Here is a 23930-nt window from a genome sequence, read left to right on the forward strand (position 1 = left end):
GTTATTTAACAATGTCAATTACAAGTACATAATGTGTGAAATATTATTGTATAGGTGTTACTTCCCATGGTTTAAGTTGTGAAGTATGTAAATATAAAGTGCACAAGAGATGTAGCGCAAAAGCAATAAATAATTGCAAGTGGACCACTTTAGCATCCATTGGAAAAGATATTATTGAGGACCAAGATGGGGTATGCATAAATATATATATATATATATATATATATATATATATATATATATATATATGTCCACTTTATCTGTGACTTGGTTCAGCATATATCAATTTTTGTTGCAGAACATCACAATGCCACATCAGTGGATGGAAGGAAATTTGCCAGTATCCTCAAAATGTCTTGTCTGTGAAAAGACTTGTGGCTCTGTACTTAGGTATATTCATATTACAATCTAATTTTCACTCTATTGATTTCAAGAAATCAATAGAGACAAGTTATAATATCGTTCAATGTATCATTCATCATCATTCAGGCTTCAAGACTGGCGGTGTTTATGGTGCAGAGCAACTGTACACACAGCATGCAGGCCTGCCATAAGTATCAGATGTCCACTAGGACCAGCTAAACTGAGTGTAGTGCCTCCTACGGCTTTGCATAGTATAGGTAAACATTGAGCTTGTACAGTATATAGAACTCCCGCGACGTTTATATAGTCATGTGCTGTGTAAAATTATCAGGTAGCGACGAAGCTTGGGAAGCAGTTAGACCTACGGGATGCAGTCCACTTTTAGTATTTGTAAACAGTAAATCTGGTGACAATCAAGGTGTTAAGTTTCTTAGGAGATTTAAACAATTACTAAATCCCGCACAAGTGTTCGACCTTATAAAAGGAGGACCAGGTCCAGGGTAAGTGAATCCTCACACGATGCGAGTGTCGATCAATTGAAAATCTCTGTTTAAATGTGAACTCCCTTCTGACCGGTCTGTAAATACAACGAATATATAAATCGTGTTCTGTTTTTTTCTTTTAACCCAGATTAAGACTGTTCCGTCACTTTGATCCTTTTCGGATTCTGGTGTGCAGCGGAGACGGATCCGTAGGTTGGGTGCTTTCGGAAATCGATCGACTAGGAATGCACGTGAGTAAACCTACGTACCCTACATAAATTCTAACTACTTTACTTACTTCATCAGCATGGATCTTTAGTCTTTATAATTTTTTCTCAAGTCTAATTGCGCTCTAGGCTGCGCTGATATCGAGCATATCTCTTTCTTTGCGCAGCGGCTTAGCATATACGACGATTTTTTGCGTTATATGGGCATGAAATTAAATTCTGCTGTAATTGCAGTATGCACGCAATTATTATCGAACTCATGATTCAGAAAAAGCGCCATTCACAAATTATTAACATGTAGACCGATCTTTAATGTTTACATTGACATACTACTTACACAAGCTGTACCAATATTCAGATCCATGAAAAATATTGCAGCCAATGCCATTAACTTCTTCAAATTTCCGATTATAAACTGCATGGCGTGTCTCTTTTATGATTTTATTCCAGATGAAACTGGTGTGTGTGCTTTAGGCTTCTTTATGTATGCGAAGCTTCGTTAACTTTGTTTACAGACGGTAAGTGTAAACTCGCATGACTAATCTAAATATCTGGAACATTCTATAAAAAATATTAATATATGCAACTAAATACCTTATTATACGTATTTCTCATAGTAGAAACTTTTTTTTTCTTCTAAAACTTGCAGAAGCAATGCCAAGTTGGAGTACTGCCTTTAGGAACAGGAAATGACTTAGCGCGTGTGTTAGGCTGGGGTGCATCGTGCGACGATGATACACATTTACCTCAGTTACTGGAAAAGTACGAAAAAGCGGGCACGAAAATGCTGGATCGATGGAGCGTTATGACATTCGAACGCAGCATATCTCTGCCATGTCACAAAGTGACTTTGCATCAGCCTGACCCGGCTATAAAGTTGAGCGTAGCTCACCAATACGAAGACAGCGTTCTTGCTCACATAACAAACATTTTACAATCTGATCAAGACAACGTAGTTATATCTAGTGCCAAGTGAGTAATTTCATGTCGGTTGCAAGATTTTATATCAACTCTTTGTGAGTTTCGGCACATTGAACTGAGATCTTTCTTCACAGAGTTTTGTGCGAAACAGTAAAAGATTTTGCAACGCATATACTGGAAGCCAGTCTAAACACAGGGGACCAACAACTGGGAGAAAAATGTGAGATACTTCAACAAAAACTTGATCTATTGTTGCAAACATTATCGGAAGAAGAGAGCTACTTGTCAGATAATGGGGAAGAAACAGATGTTGGTACCGTAAGAACCAATACTTTGAGCAGTGATCAAGAGAAAGGTGCTTTAGAAAAGCCAGAGAAGGAAATGACAAATCTCAAGAGAGTCCAAAGAAGAAAATGTTACATGGAGAAGGATGCTGTGATGTCTAGGTAAGGGGGGTGAATACATTTTATATATTATGTATTAAAATTGCAAAATATATATTTCTGCATTATCTTTTTTTTAGAGCAAATAGTCTAAAAAGAGCTATTAGAAGATTAGTGGAACATACAGAAACGGCTGTTGATGAACAGAATAATCCCTCGGACGAAAAGCAAGGTAGTAAGATGCCAAACATCACTGTAACATCCGATATTTCTCCAATAAATTCAACAGGTGAGTCATCTGTACCGTAACGACAAAACTTGCGCAACGTTTTCCTCGAAACTGGTCATCTCATAATGCATAATTTAGGTAAAAAACAGCAATTGGATATCCCCGGATTTCAAACAGACCAAATTGACAACTTCAATTTAATGCCCACCATAGACTCCGCCAGTAGCGTGGATATTTCACCATGTCCCAGTCCTACTCCTAATGTGGCATCTTTAAGCCCAATGCCAGATTTAAGGAGAGATTCACAACCCGAAGAGTTGTTGACTCTTCCTGCGCCTGACGGGTTCGCTGACAGCAGAAGAAACAGCGAGAACATAATGCAAGGGTAACTTTAGTCGATTCGACTCGCACACGGCATAGTACATTCGTGTTCGATGTGATTCCAACAGTTACACGTATGTCGGTGTTTAATTATAGAGCTTTCACTTTTGACGAGCCTGCAGCGCAAATTGCCGGCGGTCAGTCGGGAATGCAGGCAGCTGTTAGCGATAACCTTCTGACATCTGAACCCACGCAAGTGGAAGCCTCTTCCGACATCCCAGTGACGGTGACGAGGACTACCTTAGACACAAGTACACCGTCAGACGACGCGACTATGCAAGACACTATCGTTTCTCCTGACACAGATTCGCTTCATTCTAGAAATATCTCGCCAGAACCTCAAGCACAAAAACTTTCACAGTCTAAGCTAGAGCCGAGAGGTAGCTGTACCAACAGCATAGTCAGTACGGATAGTATAGTCTCCGACACGTTGGACTCGCGAAGCTGCACCATTCGAAACAGCGAGAGCGAAATCGGTAGGCAGACCTTTCTGCGATGATATCGTAGAAGCGCTTTCTTTGTACATGCCTTACACACGTAATTATTAGATAATTCCTCTCACGCTTTCCAGGTCATATAGACAGCGATATATTTGATTCGTCGAAAAAGTCGGACAGTTCTGAGATTGGGCATATCGATTCGCCGGATAATTCCGACATGTTCTCCAGCGAGACTCAACACTCGGAAAGCGTGATAGACGATCTGAGTTCCCTCGGACAGGACTTGATCAGTACGATATTGGCCGAAAGGTATGATTCTGTTAGAGAATGTTTGGAGTCCGAGGAGATCGAGAAACCGCAGAAATTTTGCAGCTTGGCTCAGTTCGTCGAGGGAAACGACATCGCGAGACAGTCGTTCAAAAAAGGCCCAAAAAATATGAAGACGGACAGAGAAGTAAATATTGAGGTACTTTGAGATTCTTATCTCTTTTCTGAAATTAATAATCGAAGGTGGTCAACACTTGTTGGCTTTGTGTGCTCTGAATTAAAATGTATAAATCGATGCACCTTGTTTCTGTTAGCAGGGAATGCTAAATAAATACAAAACGGACGGCCTGGCAACTTGTGTGCGCGTGACAGGAAACAAGTCGATGCATCCCGTGGAAACGAATGTGATTCCTGCACCGAACAGGTTTCCAAGTGTTGAAAAAGAAAAGACGTCCGATTTGCTGAGCCCGGTATGCTGCTTTACCGTCTCGTCGGACAATACGCCGGCCAATGAAAAGTACGCCACGAATTTTCCGCCGACGATTAGCGTGATCATCGATCCGCCAAGTCCATCGATGTCGATCGAGAGTCATCAGGAGCTTAATTTGGATTACAAGCTAGATCCGCACATAAAACAATACAGTGGTAGCAGTATGGAAAGACGTGAGTACTGCTAGCTGAGCTATTATTGCAGTTATTATTGTGACAATAATTTATCTCGATACGTTAAATAAATATGTCCTTTTTGATGCATAGTGAGCGTGGAGCTGCCCGAATCAGGCTTTTCTCCGCAAGCTACACGACGTATCAGCAGTGGCAGTTTGCTGAAGGCATCAGAAGTTGTTTCGTTGGCAGCGACCACTGCTCGTTTGGGTGGTTCTAGTGTGAGTTTGCGCAATGAGAGAGCAAAGTCGATGGATAAGACGGAGGATGTGAAGAAGCTCCCGATAATAAATCCTTTGGTCCGACTACCCATGTGGCCAAGTAAGCCGGAAATCAGACGATCCAATATTACTCTCTTCTGTAATAAACTCTCTTCTGTGCGACGTATAGTTGCTAATGTGTCTTCTTCCTTAAATGCCTATAGATGTTAGCGGTGGAGCTGGTTTGATCAGTCAGGCATTGCTGGCGAACGCAGATGCTCTCTGTGCAGCAGTATCACCATTGATGGATCCAGACGAGTCGTTGATGTAAGTTGCATGTACGCACAACATTCTATAATTAATATGTACTTATATATATATATATATATATATATATATAAATTTTATTTATTCTGCATCACCAGGGAAGGTTACTTCGAACGATGTGTCATGAACAACTACTTCGGGATTGGCATAGACGCGAAAATCAGTCTTGACTTCCACCATAAACGAGAAGAACATCCTGAGAAGTGCCGATCGCGCGCGAAGAATTATATGTGGTATGGCGTTCTGGGATCTAAACAGTGGCTGCAGAAAACCTACAAGAATCTCGAACAGAGAGTTCAATTGGAATGCGACGGTCAAAGGATACCATTGCCGTCTCTACAAGGAATCGTCGTGTTAAATATACCAAGGTATTCCGGTGAAAGGGTCATAAATATATTTACGCGCGATTCTCGATAATTCCATATGACAATTTTGTGTTATTAACAGCTTTATGGGCGGCACGAATTTCTGGGGTGGTACAAAAGAGGGAGATCTGTTTTTGGCACCGTCGTTTGACGATCGCATATTGGAAGTGGTGGCAGTCTTCGGATCCGTTCAAATGGCCGCGTCGCGGCTCATTAACTTGCAACATCATAGGATAGCTCAATGCCAGACAGTCCAGATTAATATTCTGGGAGAAGAAGGTGTCCCTATACAAGTGGATGGTGAGGCTTGGATTCAACCACCCGGAATCATAAGGATTATACACAAGAATCGCATGCAGATGCTATATAGAAATAGGGTGAGTATCCATCTCTCGTTTATCGATTAATTTGCGGATCGTTGAAAAACATTTCACATCACAGGCTCTCGAGACATCGTTAAGAGCGTGGGAAGAGAAGCAACGTAACACGCTGAGCGCCGTAACTCAGTCGACCTCTATCCTGAGCAATACGTCGCAGTCTAGAGTACAATTGCAAATAAGCAGTAAGCCTTCGCAGCTGAACGATGAGGAACTCAACATTCTGTTCAGCTTCATCGAAGCTGTGACCACCTTGGTTAAGTGGGTAAAACTACTGATTATATCGCACCCAAGCCTGGAAGCAGATTTGTACCAGGTTGCCTCGCGAACGGCCCAAGCGCTCGAGCAAGTGCATCCGGATGGTAAAATCTTGCAAGGGGTAGGTGAAATACTGTGTCGTCAGAGACGTATCGGAAATATATATTATGAGATCGAGACTCTCTGATCTCTGACTTTGCTTTATTTTCCTTATTCTTAATTATCAGGTAGGCTTAAGACCTATGGTAACCGAATTGGTATCAAGTGCGCGGCAATTGTACGAAGAATCTTGCGAATTGCTACGCGACAAGGCCCATAATTTAGTAAGTATATTGAACGTCTTTTTACGTTCCTTAAGCTCTTGTATCGAGGAACTGTTTCTTGTCTTTTTTACTCATTGAACTAACGTTTTATTGTGCGTATAAGCAGAGGCTACGAGAGGACTTGGAAAACAAATTATCCCTGGCTCTAGCCAGTATGGAACAGGAATTGCGAAAATGCATTTTTGACGAGAGAGGTACAGGGCTGGTTTACTTGCAAAACGCTGCTGTGGACGATCAGGTATAGTTCCTTCTTATGATCTATGTAATGCTGTTTAAAGTCAAATCTTTAAACTACAAATTATGAGATTAACTATTTTCACGTTTCTCTGTCATGTATTCTGCATTGTGATAAAGTTTATACATCTTGTGATACTTATTATACGTTTAATCGATGGGGAGGAAGGAAGATAAGCAAGTATACTTGCTATGAAAAAAAAAAAAAGAAAGAAATAACCAGTATATGCAGGAATATTTCCTAAATATTTAAACACAATTTGAATGCAAGTTAAATTCACATGGATTTTGGATAAAAATATGACGTGTTTGATCCATTTATACCTATAGTATATTGTGTAATCTTGGCTATTTTTCACGAGGTTATTAAATATTCGAGCGAAACGTATTAGCATACCGATGGGCGAAGTGGAACGATACAGTTACACGTTGTTTTATCATACCATAACATGTTTACTCGTACTCGATATTCCATCTCGTCTCGCTGCTATATGTGTATATATTCCGAGAGAAGTAAATGTAAAAGTAAACTGTGATGGCAAACTATTTGGATAAAGTCATGAGATATGCAATATTATGAAAGCACCTCTCTTCCATACATCAGACACGAAAATTGACAACCTTCTTTGAGAGAACATCATAATTCATTATGCATAAATGTTGTTTTCAAATGATAATTAATAAATTATCCTATGCTTTATTTCGGATTGATTGAGTGCTCAATCCCAGTGCTGGTAATATGCTTTTAAGTCTTAATGCTTATGACATTAGTAAATAGAAATAGCGTTAGAGACTTAGTTTTTGCGATGTAGCGAAATATGGTGCGGATTATTTTTGTACACGTCTGTATGTATCGTACGTGCATGTTACATCTGCTGACAAGCGGATTGTGCCGTTTAGATGTTTTCGTTTATTTCACACGCTTGGTTCTACTTATAGTTTACACAAAATGGAGACGCGACCAGTGACAATTACTTGGCGATGTTGTACCTGTTCAGTTACATTACATAGCAGAAGTAACACGTCCGAGTATGCACTTGAACAACACGCAATTTAACCTTTGCTTTCATTGGCGCTATGTCTCTCATGATTTCGTAAGAATCAAGGGATCGTTGCACGATCTGTTTTAATTAGCACTTAACAACGAGAGAGGGGAACTTTCGTGATCTTTATATGAGCCTCATGAAAGATGTACTTTGTAGCGGATGTATATATATCTATATATATGAATCTCGCTAAAGTATAGCAATAATAATAAACAATGGAATATCTGACATTGTTTTATTGATGTACACCGAATGCGTATTTGCGGTACTCACGCGATATTTTACGGAACGGCGAATCTCTCATCATTCGACCGCGCGCGACCGCGATGACGAATGGTCAACGTTAGACGCGAGTGAGAAAATGAGCTACTTTGTGTGCTTGACGAGTCGTTATCACATCCTGAGTGCAATCTGTCCACCTGCATATGATTATGCATGTCTCTAACGTATGTCGTTAAAATAGAGCGTACCGCTTACACGCGTATACTAATCTGACTAACCGTTCACTAACCGACCTCTCGAACTCTGGGTCTGCAGGGTGATAAAAAAAATCGTCATCGAGGGTTGTTCTGGTTAAAGTTCCGTCGCTTCACTGGCAACTCGGGTACCCATCCAGCGAAGGAACAAGTCACTACTTGGGGCGTACAGGAGGTGTGCACCTGGTTAGAGAATCTGCAATTGGGCGAATACGCGGACAAATTTGTGTCGCATGATATACGAGGTAGGGAGTTGCTGACACTAGCCCGCCGCGATCTCAAGGAGCTGGGTATCTCCAAAGTGGGGCATGTTAAACGCATCTTGCAAGCCATCAATGACCTCAACAACTAAGTCGTGCGTCGCGTTTGCTACGTATAGCAATGCGTAATGTAAACGTTGAGTAAACATGTCTCTTGAGAGTGAGGACATACTCTTAAATATCATTCCAAATAAGAGAAATATACAAGTATAACTTATTTAAGAGGTAGAGAGAGAGAGAGAGAGAGAGAGAGAGAGAGAGAGAGAAAGGAAAGATTACTTAAAATTAAATATTCGACAAAGAGAACTTTCTTAAAACTGATAGATTCACATAAGAGATAAGTAGGGACATTGTTATATTCTTGCCCAAATGTTAATTACTTCGACTTCTGAGACAAACGTCTTTATGGATATACTATAAAAGAGGACAATGCTCGCCATGATAAATATTCCTCGCGGCGAGTCCTTCCAGTGTGTTGTTCGAAGGGAGAAATCACTTCGTCTGTGCCAAAAACATTCTATATTAAAAATCACACAAGATAAACAAAAAGATAAATTTGTTAATTTCTCAACAAATTTACAATGCAATTCTATTTATAATATACTGGATGATCCGAAATTCCCGCATTCGGAATACAGGACATGATACTTTATGCTAAAACAAACAACTTTTTCCTTTAGCAAAATTGCGTCCGACAAGTAGTTTTTGCAGGAGAGCGTGTTAAATTTAACGAATAAGCGCTCTTGTCTATGTAACGCTCAGGGCCAGCGTGCGCGCCTCACTCGCGTGTACCTAGTCCGTGATTAGTAATCATAAGTAGTGTCTTTTAAGACGCTCATACGGTTCTCTTGTGATTAGTTTACGACATTTTAAGACTGTGCTTAAGACAATTTTAAATAATAAGAATCAATTATGAACAATACCGGGATTTGACCTGCTTTCATATTTGTACTGATTAAATAATGAAAAGTTAATAAAATAAGTACTGTCTTTATTTTTTACATAATAAATGAATAAAATATTGTCTGATTGCACAATATTATCTGAAAATAAAAACAAATGTAAATAGTAATATGTTTTGCGAGCTGTGAGCGTTCTATTGTTCCAAATATTGCACAATTACGTGATAATTAAATAGTGATCATTAAATTTAAAGAATAATTTACTGATCAAGTGTATACATAGGAGTATACATATTTGTAACAGTGATTACAAGTAAAATATTTGAATTAACGTCTTTTAAGAGCTCTCTTTTTGTTTCTTTATAATAGAAAATATAAAGAACTTATTTAAAATTCAAATTGTGTGATATACTCACGTCACGGTCTACGTTTACTTATTATTGCTTATGCACGTTAGCCTTTCAATACATACTTTCCTTATATGTTATGATTATTGCGAGGAATATTGCTATAGCCTGAATGGTCAAGTTGATTAAGAAAATAAATCATTGAGGCTATAGCAATATTCCTCGCAATAAACGAAACATGTAAGGAAAGTACATAATGAAAGGCTAATGTGCATAAGCAATAATAAATAAATGTAAACCGTGACGTGAGTATATGACACAATTTGAATTTTAAATAAGTTCTTTGTATTTTCTATTATAAAGAAATAAAAAGAGAGTTCTTAAAAGACGTTAATTCGAATATTTTACTTGTAATCACTGTTACAAATATGTATACTCCTATATATACGCTTGATCAGTAAATTATTCTTTAAATTTAATGATCACTATTTAATTATCACGTAATTGTGCAGTATTTGGAATAATAGAACGTTCACAGCTCGCAAAACATATTACTATTTACATTTGTCTTTATTTTCAGATAATATTGTGCAGACAATATTTTATTCATTTATTACGTAAGAAATAAAGGCAGTACTTATTTTATTAACTTTTCATTATTTAATCAGTACAAATATGAAAGTAGGTCAAATCCCGGTATTGTTCATAATTGATTCTTATTATTTAAAATTGTCTTAAGCACAGTCTTAAAATGTCGTAAACTAATCACAAGAGAACCGTATGAGCGTCTTAAAAGACACTACTTATGATTACTAATCACGGACTAGGTACACGCGAGTGAGGCGCGCACGCTGGCCCTGAGCGTTACATAGACAAGAGCGCTTATTCGTTAAATTTAACACGCTCTCCTGCAAAAACTACTTGTCGGACGCAATTTTGCTAAAGGAAAAAGTTGTTTGTTTTAGCATAAAGTATCATGTCCTGTATTCCGAATGCGGGAATTTCGGATCACCCAGTATACATACCTTTCCTTCTCCCATACATACACACACACACACACATACAGTACAAAATACGAGGTGCATCCCCCAAGGGGACGAATTTTACTTCGCTATCGTATTAAAGCGTCTTAAAGTCCATGACAAAAAAGTCTTATAAACTCGCACACATGCATATTCGAAGTAGATATTTATTATATAAAATAGCAAAGACTTTTTATATCACATACTATCACTAGAATAATTCTCTACAACGTCACTCGGGTATATTTAGCAACACTATCATATTATTCGAAATCGACGGATCTTACTTACGGCATAGGTATCTTAAATCTGCGAGTTCCGCATCTTTAGAAGCGTCTCTTACGTGAAGACCAATTTGTCTACATCTTCATTTTGTGATTGACTCGCTAATTTTGATTATATTTAATCTTTAACTTCCACTTCATCGATCTACTGACATATGCGATATGCACTATAATAGACGCGAAACTCTTGTGACTAATATACTCAGATAGCTGTTGATACTTTCGATTTGATTGACCTTGATAATTATTTCGAAAAGCAATGCCTGGGCCAAGATGTATATGAAAGTGATTCTATATACATATAGAATATCTCCTTATGGCAATAAACACGATAATTAAGAAGAGCTAGAAATGCAAAATGTATGCTACAGTAGTTGTAACGAGTTCACCAGAGTTGTCGTGGTACGTATATGATAAATAAGAATCTTTTTTTTCCTTCCACGGTTCCGCAGGTCCAAGCTTCGACGTCTTATGTGAGTGTCTTGCTCTCTTTTCTTCGTGAAACCAGCCTTGAATTTTTCCTTGTCGACAGAAATGAAAGATCTATCTATTTTCATAATCTTTAACAAATGTCCTCCAATAATTGATTGTCGTGTAATCGTTTGTAAACGAAGTATACATATATATCTGTACTACTAATTGTATAATTTTCCATCAGCATAATAATCAAATATTATTGCTCATGGTGATAATATATATAAAGAGACGCAGTTTTCTCGTTTCTCGATATAGTTGTGTATACTCGCGTTTGCTCGCTCGTCTTTGTTTCATTCATGTGATAAAATTAAAGAATCTCTTCAATTTTCGTGTAACGGAAAATATTCGTATAGTATATTGTGGTTCTAGTATTATACTTCATGATAAACCTCACGGTTATAATAGATGGATAAATAGATGAATGTAGTGATATATTTAGTTCACGACGAATTATAACAATTAACCGAATAGTATACAAACAATTAGCCAGTGAAGTAAAACAAAGTGTAATCAAATCAAGTTGTTTAAAACATTAAAGGGATTCGTTTACATTCCAATGTATATCTGAAAGCACAAAAGTGCCTGTCACTAATTTTATATGCACAGACACACACACATACAGAGAGAGAGAAAGAGAGAGAGAGAGAGAGAGAGAGAAAGAGAGAGAAAGAGAATATATTCTTTGTCTATTGCATATAAGATTTATATTATAAACATACAGGTCTCTCTTTATATACATTATATATGTACATCATGTATGTACATTATGAATGACGTAAATCGCATTACGTATTGTCCCTCTCTGATCTTTAATTTAGGAGTACGAACCCGATTCTCGAATGCAATAACTGTGTTTTTTCCTGTACAATTATATGAAGATTATGTTACTGTTCTATAAAATCGTGCAACGGAACATGTCACGTTTTAACAGATTACATTGTTGCAATAATGTAATACAGTATTATGTAGAGTAATATTACATTTGTGATGACTTTTTTTTAATTTATACAATGTAATGACTCTTTGAGAAGTAGAAATTAATCAGGAATACAATACTTGAATAGTATTACAACGATTAACTTTATGCCATTTAGTTAATTTAGCATATATATATTTAATAAGTTATTATATATATAAACAATTTATTAGAAATCTGAATGTAAGAATTCCTTCTGTGTATAAAACAAAGGAGAAAATTATAGAGAATGGCGACGTTTAGATACCGATCGTAGATATTTCTTTGAAATTGATGGTTTTTGAAGTAATCTCTATAATTTCCATGTTTATTAGATATCTGTTATTTTTATCGCACACTCTCTCAACACTTTTTCAATATATAGATAATTCCGTCGGTATGTTATATCTTATGTATATTTGTCAAATACTTCCGCAGTAAGATTATTAATATACAGAATCTCTCGACAATCTCAAATTACTGCGTGTAATCGGCACATAATAATAGGACGTATTATCGTAAGGTATTCCTTTTCAAAATATACATTGTGTGTTGTTTGATATATTTATTAAAGTAAAACATTTGACGTGTACATACATACCTCACAATCTCAGAAAAGAAATGTTGTGAAGGTGCGTTACAAAGGGAAACAAGCGTATTTAATTGTATTCAATTACTGTTCCTAAGAACATGTATCGTACCGTATTATTAACGATGTGCATAATCGATTTATAAGAGTAAAATTAAAAGGAGGATAAAAGGCTATTCGTAGACCTGTTTTTAGAATTCTACTACTTATACATCTGTATGTTCGAATGTTTCTTTCGCTCGCGTTGAGATGTGTCATACGCAGCCCTAGTTTCCAACATAATATGCATCCGTCAAAGCATTTCTATCTTTCATCTGTGATAAATTTCTCTTTAATCTGAGCCAATTCGAATATGTATCGCTGTATAACACTAGTGATTAAATGTATTCGCAGATATACGGAGATTTACCTATAATTGGATGCGTATTAGTTTTCAATGTTTTTACTTTCTACAGAGGAAAGACAACTATCATGGGTTCTATTAAATCACGAATAATCTTTGAATCGTGTACGTGTATAAAAGTATTAATAATATTACAAATATATCCTGCGTATTAGAATTAGCTTACATCACTTGGAAATGTTTACATCTATCACATAATGAACAAACTAAACTTTCTAGAAGGCAATATATTCGCTAATCAAAACGGGGGAAGAGTTTAAAAAATTATAAACTTCTTTGTTGATTCTCTTCGTTAGAAAGATATAAATATCTCTTTGTTTTATGCCGCTTAATTGATTACGGTAGTTTGCTACGCCATACAGTTGATTAACATACTTAATAAATTTTCTCAAGTAAGTTATATATATGTCGACAAATTTAAGCACGATGAGCTAACATCTTGCAATCTTACCATTAGAAATATTTATGACGTTACACAGATCGACAAAGATATTCAAAATACGTATAAAAAGTTCCGTTCACATTACATACAGGATTATAAATATGTCACTAGTATACTATAACATAAATCTAAAACTACTGTGATAAAGACTAATATGTATTAACAAACTTATCTATAATATTAATATATTATTTATTGGAATTTGCAATATAATTATTTTGGATATCATATATAAAATCTTTTGTTTTGTCAAGTGTCTCTTCTCCTTTAAGGATTTGTATTGTAAGCTTAAGCACATGACAATGTAAATCAATTTCGACAGCACTTCGACTCGCACTCTTTCAATTTTAATGGCACATACATTATTATTCTAGTATTGCACTGAGGACAACTTAGAAGATAAATATTTTAAGTTTTAGTAAAATAAAATATTTAATGTTCCTGCATCAGTTTTATTGTATTTATCATCGAATATTCAGAGATAGATGTTGATGTGTAATGAAGTATTATACCGGTATAAAGTATTATACCGAATATTATCCTTTTATGAGATGTAAATAGAAACATTTACTTTGCAAAAAAAATAGGCCTTATGCAAAAGCACAAAACTCACATTTGTAATTATAATTTGGTTTCATGATTTTTTATAATGGAAGATTATATTTTTGGAAGCATAAGATGCAACATTTTGTCCAAACAGTTTTGGATTATTATAGTATCAGATGTAATAACAAATGATTTCTCAAGCACAATATCTTTATATTTATTCAAAAACTTACACGGCGGCAGGATTTATAATCGCATGTTAGCATTTTCAATGTTAGCTATGATTACTAACGGTACTTCGTACTTAGTATTGAATACAAGCTACTAATATTTATAATTATAAATCCTGTTATATTATATTATAAAAGATATCGTAATATATTGAAAAAGCTATTTAAGAATAAATGTGTTCAATTTGTTGTATACACACACTTTGTACATCTGTTTTGTTAATACAATTATGCATCATTTCTACATGTTTATTAATCTTTTGAAATATACTTACGTATTACAAATTATATGTTATATTGTATAAAATGCGAATATTCCAAACTATTCACTGTGTCAAAAATCAATATTCTATAATAAAATTAAATTTCAAAGTTCTATATTTTGGCGTTTCTTTTTTTAAGTACATTTCATAAAAATTAAAACATAGTTTTTGTCTCATTAAAGTAAATAATTGGTTATTAATTCTATTAAAACTTTGTATAAATAATGTTGTTTGCTTTATTCATTTATCTCTTCCTAATATACTCTAAAATATAGAGAAAAAAATATACATATAAGATTCAATATTATCTGTCGTTCTGTAAGTATATTCGACTAGAATTTCTTTTACTGATCATGTGGAACTTTCTTTTTATCACTTAGAGAGTATTTTTAATTTATAATCAGTTAGAAAATAATTTTTATTTTTACTTGCGGAATAGTTATTCGAAAAAGATACTTTAAACATATTACTGAACTCCCAAAATTGTTATATTCTTTCTGTTAAATTGTACGTGTACAAGTTGAAGTTATTTCTTCGAACTTGCTTTCGATAATATAGTCGACTTGCCGTTATACAGTGTAATATAATATAATATAGTCTCAGGAAACGCAACGCCGTAATCGTAACAATGTTCTGTCTTTTCCCAAGATTTCCATCATCTCGGCAACAGGTGGTCCATCCTATTAAAAACATCATTTTGTATATTAGCACCTTTCTTCCTAATAGAAACGATATTCATTTGTAATTATTGCGCATACCTTTACACCGCTTAAAATGCTTCTTAAAATTTTCATCAAAGCAGCAAACGGAATCCCTTTCTTAGCAGCAAAGTCTTTCAAATATGGAGCAATCCAATCGGTCTTGTAATTATTCACATCCATTTCAGCCAATTCCGCGTTCAACAGCCTAATCATATCTATAACAATAAGGTATGTTTTAACTTTGTGGTCAACAAAATCGTGTAATTTTCATACAAAGAAATGTTTGTAACCTGAGCATTCACTTTGTTTAATACTTGGCGCAGAAGTTGGCACAACCCACAAAAATGCTAATTCTGTCTTGACAAGATCATTGAGCATGGATATCCTGTTTTGTGCCCATTTCAATGTGGTAATTATGTGATAGTCATCTAACTGCAAACTTCCATCATTTCTCCTAGAATAGAAATCTGCATCCTGAGAGAAGATAAGGGATAAGATAATAATTATAGGTATACTACGAAATTGAACGTACCGTTCAGGAAACGCTTTTAGCACCAACTTCCTAACTCTGTCGACCAAGAAACTATGGTTCTCCTCGTCTCTTAATAGATTTGCGATTTCCAATTTATTTAACTGTAGCAGTTTTTCAGGCATAAGTTTACCAGAGCTCGTTTTTATTTTATTGACATCGAACTATCATAGAAGATAATATGTTAAAACAGTAAGTTTTATAAGAATATAATAATTTTGATTGAATGAAGTAACTTACCTGTTTGATCAACTCCTGATAACTATAAAGGTTTTGGTCTTCTTGTTCTTTATGAAAACCACCAGCACCAGCAGTTATTACATAATTCAATAATGCTAATGGAAAAATACCCTGTTTCCTAAACGATTCGATATCTATATCGCCTTGTCTCTTTGATAGCTTAGACCCATCTGTGTTTAATATTAAAGGTAAGTGTCCATAAATGGGAGGTTCCCAACCAAATGCTCTGTAATCAATAGAATCTATAATATAGCCGATTATCACGTCTAAAATATATTGAATTTTTGAAGAGGCTGCTCACTTATAAAGCATAATGTGCTTAGGTGTAGACACTTGCCACTCAATGCCTCGTAAGACATGAGATATTTTCATGAAATGATCATCTACTACATTCGCAAAATGATAAGTAGGATAGCCATCTGCTTTGATAATAACTGGATCCCCTTCAGTTTTGGCAATATCATGTGTCACATCTCCGTATATCATATCACAAAACGATTCCGGTGTACATGATAACTGTAGGATATTCATCATAAGCAGACCATGTCTAATTTATCAAGTTTGACATTTGAAAAACTATACCTTAAATCTAATACAGGGAGAACGATTTTTTCTGAGCATTTCTTTCACTTCATCCTTACTGTAATGCCGACATCTATTATCATATCTGGGCACTTGCCTACATTTCATTGCTTCTTTCCTTAACAAGACTAGTCTTTCTTCTGTACAAAAACAATAATAAGCAGATCCATTATCTAAAAGCTTGAGTACTTGTTCCCTGTGAATAAAAGTAAATGTCATGAAGCAATCTAACAGGCCAATTTGCTTCTTTATTTTTTCATAAGACCTAATTACATACTGGTATAATTCAAGTCTTGCTGACTGTTTGTAAGGACCAACAGGACCACCTCTAATAGGATCTTCGTCGGATATAATCCCTGCCCATAACAAATCATCTTGTAGCTTTTCTATTGCATCTGGAACTATTCTTGTTTGATCAGTATCCTCAATTCTCAAGATGAAGGCACCCTGTTTGCGACGTGCAAATAAATAATTGTATAATGCAGTACGCAAACCTCCTAGATGTAGATTACCTGCACAATATACATACGATATAACGAAACTTGTAACTTGAAAAAATTATACTTGAAGTATGTGGCCACTGTATATAGTTCAATTTGTTAGTATTCTTTTAGCAATTTGTTAGTATTCTTTTAGCAACGAGATCGAATTTAACTTGTTCTAAAAAAAAATAATATTTGCGGCATTCGCCGCCTATTACCGGTAGGACTAGGTGCAAATCTAACCCTGACATGATGCTTCTTAAAAAAGCGTTTCTGCAGCACCTGGAAATTTGCTGCTCGAAGTATGTTACGCTGCATTTCTATCGTTCACAGATGTTTAGTCTTTTAAAAGAGATATTTAGTCTTTAAAATCCTGCGCAAAAATAAACAAAAGATTTATTGATCATTTATAGGTTATGCACGTAATGACAACTCCAATGGCCTGGTGGCGAGTTATATATGAACAGAAAGGAACGTGAGAGCGGCCAACACGGTGTTTTCGACGACACCGACTTTCCGCACTGGGAAAGGACGTCATCTGCATTCATTTTGAGAGGGGAACTACGATGCTACATCCAATGTCAAGTTTTGGCGGTAAAACCTGTATGTGGTGGCAGTCCGTGCTACATCCATTTTTAGGCGGTTTATGTCCGTGCTACAACCATAATAGCGTACTTGATAAGCACGGTCTCGCACATTGTTACGCGTTTATAACATGAATTAATATATTAACATGTGCAAAAAAAAAAGAATTGACATTGTGTATGATTAATATCATGAAGATCATACGAAGTGTCCGGTTAGCTGCAACCCGAAGTGTGAGGGTAGATTGGGTTAAGGCAAACATAAAGTCCCATATCATTTTGCGAGATTCGCGCAATAATTATCGAGTTATTAATAAATAAATGTCCGTGGACATTATTATTTTGATCATTTTGATTTCTTTGGTATTCATTGAATTATCCAGAACGCGCAACTGCCATGTTGAACGACTCAATTGTCGTGTGAAATGTTTCGATTTTCACAAATTCATATAAAATTTTTCATTTTTCACTGATTTACAGAAGTCTTTCACTTTTTATTAGTTCACGCTAGGGAAAAGATTCATGATCGTTGCCCTGAGCAGCTGCAACGCTTTTCGAATCATCTATGTCGGCGCGCTTTTACTCCTCAGATTTCTGTCATTAATAACTCGATAATTATTGCGAATCTCGTAAAATGATATGGGACTTTTATGTTTGCCTTAACCCAATCTACCCTCACACTTCGGGTTGCAGCTAACCGGACACTTCGTATGATCTTCATGATATTAATCATACATAATGTCAATTCTTTTTTTTTTGCACATGTTAACATGTTAATTCATGTTATAAACGCGTAACAATGTGCGAGACCGTGCTTGTCAAGTACGCTATTATGGTTGTAGCACGGACTGCCACCACATACAGATTTTACCGCCGAAACTTGACATTGGATGTAGCCTCGTAGTTCCCCTCTTAAAATGAATGCAGATGACGTCCTTTCCCAGTGCGGAAAGTCGGTGTCGTCGAAAACACCGTGTTGGCCGCTCTCACGTTCCTCTTTGATATGAATCATGGAGTAACTGACCTAGCACGCTACGATGGCACGCTCCTTAGATAATTGCTCTATTTAACGCCTATTACAAACTTAATTATTATAACGTTCATCAATTTAACTGACGACTCATGTGCTCTCGATTCTACCAAATTTAAAACCACATATTTCGTGACGATATATATATATTCGCAATTATTTGCAATTAGCACGATCGGTAAAAAATTCTGCATTTACAATAGTTCAAACATATCGAAAAGTGAATTTTATTGTACATTCGTCGTTTTGTACAAGTTATTTTATATAAGTTGCTTTATATAAGTTAAATATTTTAAAACATGTCTAAAAAAAATCCATTTTGCTCCACTAAATTTTAAACTTCACAATACAAGGGAGAAGGACCTAATTGGATACGATGCAATCGGACATAATATAATGATATAGTATAATGATTGGTTAGACCTAATAATTCACCAAATAAAGCTTTGCACCAATTATCAAAAAATTACCTTAAATCTTAAAGACTTGTGTAAATTGAATTATGTATAGGATAGGTACTGAGAATTCTTTTTTTTTGAGATGAATGTTAATGTATATTTCTCTAATTTCAAATTCTATATCAAAATCCTATTGACAAAAGGAGAGTACAAACGATTGAAAGGGAATAAGGAAAATAAATTAAAAGAAAATATTAATTGCTGTTGAAATCGATCGCTTTAATTCTATCCTTCTTTTTCTGCGCGTTATAAATACTACATTTAAAATTAAATCTTTGACATCTCCCCTCCGCGCCGATAGACTCCTCAATACATCAGATTTAAAACGTACAGGTTTTATGTCGCACTCTGAAACACTTTACACAGAATAGCAGTATCTGATTTCTCTCTTTTTCTCTCACTCACTCTATTTCTTTGTTTCACAGTCTTCCATTAATAAGAATATTTACATTTTTGTTTATTCGTTATTACAATACGCCGGTATAAACATGCAGTTGAGTCTGCGAGATGCATCCTGTGCATAACTACTATATTACACATTTATATTTTACATTTTTTCTACTAATTACTTTTTCACAAGGTTCGTAAAGAGCCATAACAAAGATGAGACATTTGAGGAAGGATTAAGCATATAAGTAGAAGAAACTATACAAATTGAATTTTTGAATAATTACAAATGTCAAACCTTGCATATACTGTAAAACTTGCCAAGAGTCGAACATATAATGTTTAATTTGTTAAATTAAATGCCCTATCTATTTGGCATCAAAATTTGACAAACTTAAACGAATTAATTATTTTATATTTACTTTCATACTATAACGTACAGAAACATAATATGCATTTGGCATACAGAGCAATAAAAAGATTGAGCAAGTAATTTCCTAAAATTAAAGCTCTTTGCCATGTTTTCCTTCATTAACTTCTAAACATATGTTGATTAAACTGCAATTACACAAATGTAGAAAGATTGACAAGAAATTATCGTATTACTTTACGTGATGTATATATCTACATAATAATCTGCATCATAATTTGCCTCTTTCGTCATATTACGAATACCGAAAATGGACGATACATGTTATGCGTAAGTGAAAGAAATAAATACACGAGAATATATTTTAGAACATACATACAATGAAAGATACATGGTTGATTTTCGCTGTTTTCGCGTGTCTTACTGTATGTATGTTCTAAACTAAATATTTCTTGAGTCCACTTGAAACGATTCATAATTTGATTTTTATTAGAAAAAGAAAAAAAAAACAGAAAAAGAAAGTAAAAATAAAAGAACAAAAACGATTGAAAAATTGGAAAATTACATTAACAGATATATAAGCCTTTTTATATGCATGCATATGCATATGCATATATAACTGGTGAAAATTTTTTAACAACATAGTGGTTACAAATTTTGTAACAAATTATCGACCGTTTAAAGTGGGTTTTAGAAACAAAGAAAGTTCATACACTTTTACAGTTCAATTAAAAATTTGGCATAAACTGAAAGGGGCAGATTAGAGATCACGAGTTGGAATGCTGAGATGGTGTAAGACTACCAGTGTGCTCAGGACTATGTTTTTGTTTTTTCCTCTTCTTTTCCTTCTTTCGTTTTTTCCTGGCTTCCTTCTCTTCATCATGTCTCTTCTGCTTCTTATGTTTCTTCTCGTGCGTATCAGAACCACCAACATCTGTCGTTGTGGCTTCCTGTCCACCAAGTACCTCTCCAGGTTTATGTTTGTGCTTCTTATGCTTATTCTTGTGTTTTCTCTGAGGTGCTTGATTTACGTATCTATATTGTTCTGGCAACTACAAATTATTAAATATAATTGTTAGTAATCTGCATTGTATCTTCTCATTCCCTATCCCCCTATCCATCTTTAATCTTAAAACAGAACCACAATGTCTGCCAGTCTTCAATTTTCAACTAGGGGAAAATTTGGATGTTTTTGTAAATATCTTAACATTTTAAATTCTGTAACTATCTGAATTCAGACATAGATTTTATTCTAGTTGCTAAAGTGTTAATTAATCAGCTTTAGTTATTGCAATAATTTTAAACAATTTGCTATATTGTAAAACTTGCTATATTCTATAATTGGAAGTTACAGATATTGGCTCTTTTTTTAAGATATACGCAAATTATAAAAACATAAAAATGTCTTACAGGGCCAGGATGTAATCGAAAACCAGCTAATTGTACACTTGTTAAAGGCAGTAGTTCTTTACCACCAATAGGTGGTTTTTCTATCACCGATCTTAGCGAGCTAAAAGAAATAAAATATATGAAGTAACCAGAATCGATATATCAAATTTTTAATTCTGGTAACAGAGCTATAAAAGTTACCTGTTGTCTTGATGTCCAGGTCTATCTATAATACCAGGCAAATTTGGCAAGAAGGAAGATAACTGCTCTTTAAGCTTTTTACCACTAAACTTGCTGTAGGAATGTTCTAGGCCATAATAGGCCATCAAATTTGTTGCCCCAGTAAGTTCACTTTCCCCTGAAAGTAACAAGCTTACATGTGCAAGAAAAACTATAACCTTTAAAGCACTTTCACTATACGTCATTGATAACAAAATATAGATTTAAATTTTTCACTCAAAAGATGAAACATTTTATCCAAAAAGTCCAAACAACAGAAATTACAATCTAATTTAATTGATTAAAAGAATTTCTGCATATCATACATAATATTGATTTTAAGTTTCTCATTTACCAGGAGGTTCCTTCATCAAGTAGAAAGGTCCGCTGTGGACGATGGAGGGGTTCTTCCCCAAGGAAATGGTCGTCTTCAGGGTCCCCGTGGAGTCTTGACGAGATACAACTGGGGAGCGCGCACCCCTCGGTGAAGACTTTGGCGAGTACTGCTCCACTTTGCTACGAAATTGTTCGCCCATCATCATCCTTCGGCTTTACTTCATCGCACCTTCACCACTACAAGTAATACGGGTGCTAACGTAGAGCACCGGAGAAATAGATAATAATTAGTACAGTTCGAGGATAGCCGGTACACCATTCACCGATACACCGCCGACGCACATTCACGGATCTGAGAAGCCCAGAACTCTTGAACAGCTGTACAATCTCACAGGCTTAGCCGTGAAACATTATTTGTTTTGCCACCTATCAAACATGTTTCCCTTTACGTACAGAAGGACGGTTTTTGATTTTTCGGAGTGACTTCGTTGTACACAGCTGTTATGTGTGTCGCGCTCGCATCGCCGATGGTCTTCTTCTTCTTCTTCAATAGATGGCTCTGTGCATATAATAGATGCTCCAACGCCACTCACCATCGCCGATGGTGATTATATACTCCAAGTACTTTCGACGTCGTACACATGTTGCGTTAAAAATTGGACATTTTTTGATAAGATGTTCAATATGAATGCGCCATAAGGACTTTTGACGTTCTTAAGCCAGCGGCACACGGTGCTCGTTTCCGTGCTGGATTACTTGCTGGATGAAAATACTGCGTTCTGATTGGCATATTTTCGAAGATGGATGGAAATGCACCAATCAGAATGCAATATTTTCATCCAGCAAGCAATCCAGCACGAAAACAAGCACCGTGTGCTGTTGGCTTTATACTAGGAATGCATTTCAAAATGGGTTTTGGATCGGTTGATTCATACGATCTATTTATTGATCGGGAGATTTGATAATCAAGATAATAAGTAATAAAAAAAATTTACCCATTTTTTTATCTAGCACTACAAAATTAGTAGCTAAAACCAAGCTCGAAATAAGAATGAATGGTAACAGATATGGGATAATGGAAAAAAAAAGGTATCGGAAAGTATCAAGAATACGGAAAACAGGCCGAATATGTGTGTATGTGTGTGTGTGTTGTACTAGGATTGCGAGATGTGAGAAAAAATTTCGTCGGTGGTTTAGGGCCAGAGTACAGACTTCTGCATAACGCATAATACACAACGCATAATGGAAGATTCACACTGCGTCCGATGTCCGACGTACGACGTCCGACATCCAATAGGAGAACAGCTTTCCAATGGAGAATTCAATTCTCCATTAGAAAGCTGTTCTCCTATTGGATGTCGGATGTCGTACGTCGGACATCGGACGCAGTGTGAATCCTCCATAAGAGAATCAACCAATCAGAGTTCTTCATTTCTGTCCTGAGAAGGGAAATGAAGAAAACTAAGTGGTTTATTCTCTTATGTGTTATGTACTATGCGTTATGCAAAAGTCTGTGCTCTGGCCCTAAAGTTAAAATTCCGGTTGGTCACCGAAAGTGCTCGAAATTTAAAACTTCATTTTCGAAAATTTTACCAATCTTTTCAGTGTCTGTGAAATTAGCACGACGTTTTAAAAATTATTGAAAAACAATATTAGTTCCAGTAGCATTTTTCATAAGGCCTGTTCGTCTTGTCTGCACTGCTGAACTGATGCAACAAGTTGAAGTGAGAAAACCTACGTTTGTCTCACTTTAACTTAACGCACCAGTTCAGCAATGCAGACAAAACGAACAGGCCTATTGTTCTACAGTTCTTGATAAAAATAAAAAAAAGTTCCGTATTTTTAATACCAACAAATCGAAATTAAAAAAAGGTCGTGCTAACTTTACATTCTAACACGACACAGTCTCCTCTAAAGTACATACAAAGACATGTTTGAACA

At 35.6% G+C, this 23930-nt stretch overlaps 3 protein-coding genes across 21 annotated transcripts in view; 1 reads left to right on the top strand and 2 right to left on the bottom strand.

Annotated features, from left to right (window-relative positions):
• The window catches only part of LOC105192367 (diacylglycerol kinase eta), a 32077-nt gene extending 23421 nt beyond the window's left edge, over positions 1–8656 (top strand). For 4 of the 17 annotated variants that reach the window (XM_025306031.1, XM_025306020.1, XM_025306032.1 and 1 more), the window contains exons 3-23: positions 55–191; positions 299–390; positions 490–620; positions 671–863; positions 994–1096; positions 1588–1590; positions 1722–2044; positions 2128–2439; positions 2517–2665; positions 2744–2990; positions 3083–3462; positions 3558–3892; positions 4008–4356; positions 4450–4677; positions 4781–4883; positions 4982–5251; positions 5331–5625; positions 5690–6004; positions 6111–6206; positions 6310–6444; positions 8024–8656. In XM_025306031.1, the coding sequence (XP_025161816.1) occupies positions 55–191; positions 299–390; positions 490–620; positions 671–863; positions 994–1096; positions 1588–1590; positions 1722–2044; positions 2128–2439; positions 2517–2665; positions 2744–2990; positions 3083–3462; positions 3558–3892; positions 4008–4356; positions 4450–4677; positions 4781–4883; positions 4982–5251; positions 5331–5625; positions 5690–6004; positions 6111–6206; positions 6310–6444; positions 8024–8314 (4487 nt within the window). In that variant the 3' untranslated portion in view covers positions 8315–8656. Of the gene's footprint in view, positions 1–54; positions 192–298; positions 391–489; positions 621–670; positions 864–993; positions 1097–1587; positions 1591–1721; positions 2045–2127; positions 2440–2516; positions 2666–2743; positions 2991–3082; positions 3463–3557; positions 3893–4007; positions 4357–4449; positions 4678–4780; positions 4884–4981; positions 5252–5330; positions 5626–5689; positions 6005–6110; positions 6207–6309; positions 6445–7379 lie in introns of all 17 variants that reach the window. The other 13 variants (XM_019845624.2, XM_025306030.1, XM_025306033.1 and 10 more) reach the window with 13 other exon arrangements.
• A 6220-nt stretch (positions 8657–14876) lies between these two features.
• Positions 14877–17666, bottom strand: GluRS-m (putative glutamate--tRNA ligase, mitochondrial). Of its 2 annotated transcripts, none has more exons than XM_011156471.3 (9): positions 17435–17666; positions 17012–17246; positions 16735–16930; positions 16454–16668; positions 16153–16378; positions 15916–16076; positions 15686–15837; positions 15441–15598; positions 14877–15362 (listed from the first exon to the last, which is right to left on the bottom strand). In XM_011156471.3, exons 1-9 carry the CDS (start codon positions 17532–17534, stop codon positions 15282–15284), a joined length of 1524 nt encoding a protein of 507 aa, XP_011154773.1. In that variant the 5' UTR covers positions 17535–17666; the 3' UTR covers positions 14877–15281. The 2 variants fall into 2 exon arrangements, with proteins under 2 accessions (XP_011154773.1, XP_011154765.1); XM_011156463.3 differs by having other exon boundaries at positions 14881–15362; positions 15674–15837.
• A 1820-nt stretch (positions 17667–19486) lies between these two features.
• Positions 19487–22553, bottom strand: MED19 (mediator complex subunit 19). Of its 2 annotated transcripts, none has more exons than XM_011156513.3 (5): positions 22443–22553; positions 22009–22244; positions 21636–21792; positions 21456–21555; positions 19487–21097 (listed from the first exon to the last, which is right to left on the bottom strand). In XM_011156513.3, the coding sequence occupies exons 2-5, from the start codon at positions 22193–22195 to the stop codon at positions 20813–20815; spliced, it is 729 nt and encodes a 242-aa protein (XP_011154815.1). In that variant the 5' UTR covers positions 22196–22244; positions 22443–22553; the 3' UTR covers positions 19487–20812. The 2 variants fall into 2 exon arrangements, with proteins under 2 accessions (XP_011154815.1, XP_011154796.1); XM_011156494.3 differs by having other exon boundaries at positions 22332–22553.
• Between the last annotated feature and the right edge of the window lie 1377 nt (positions 22554–23930).

The sequence above is a fragment of the Harpegnathos saltator genome, unplaced genomic scaffold (genome assembly GCF_003227715.2).
Source record: "Harpegnathos saltator strain DR-91 unplaced genomic scaffold, Hsal_v8.6 scaffold75, whole genome shotgun sequence".
NCBI lineage: Eukaryota > Metazoa > Arthropoda > Insecta > Hymenoptera > Formicidae > Harpegnathos > Harpegnathos saltator.

Bases quoted from the DNA above. Each gene is read 5' to 3' on its own strand.
- GluRS-m (XM_011156463.3), bottom strand. From the start codon at position 17,534: ATGCAGCGTAACATACTTCGAGCAGCAAATTTCCAGGTGCTGCAGAAA. The intron at 16,931-17,011 runs GTATGTAATTAG...TTTTATTCACAG, and splicing joins GCAAGACTTGAATTATACCA to GGAACAAGTACTCAAGCTTT. The intron at 15,363-15,440 runs GTATGCGCAATA...TGTTTTTAATAG, and splicing joins GCATTTTAAGCGGTGTAAAG to GATGGACCACCTGTTGCCGA.
- MED19 (XM_011156513.3), bottom strand. From the start codon at position 22,195: ATGATGATGGGCGAACAATTTCGTAGCAAAGTGGAGCAGTACTCGCCA. The intron at 21,793-22,008 runs GTAAATGAGAAA...TGTTACTTTCAG, and splicing joins CTTGATGAAGGAACCTCCTG to GGGAAAGTGAACTTACTGGG. The intron at 21,556-21,635 runs GTAACTTTTATA...TATTTCTTTTAG, and splicing joins CCTGGACATCAAGACAACAG to CTCGCTAAGATCGGTGATAG.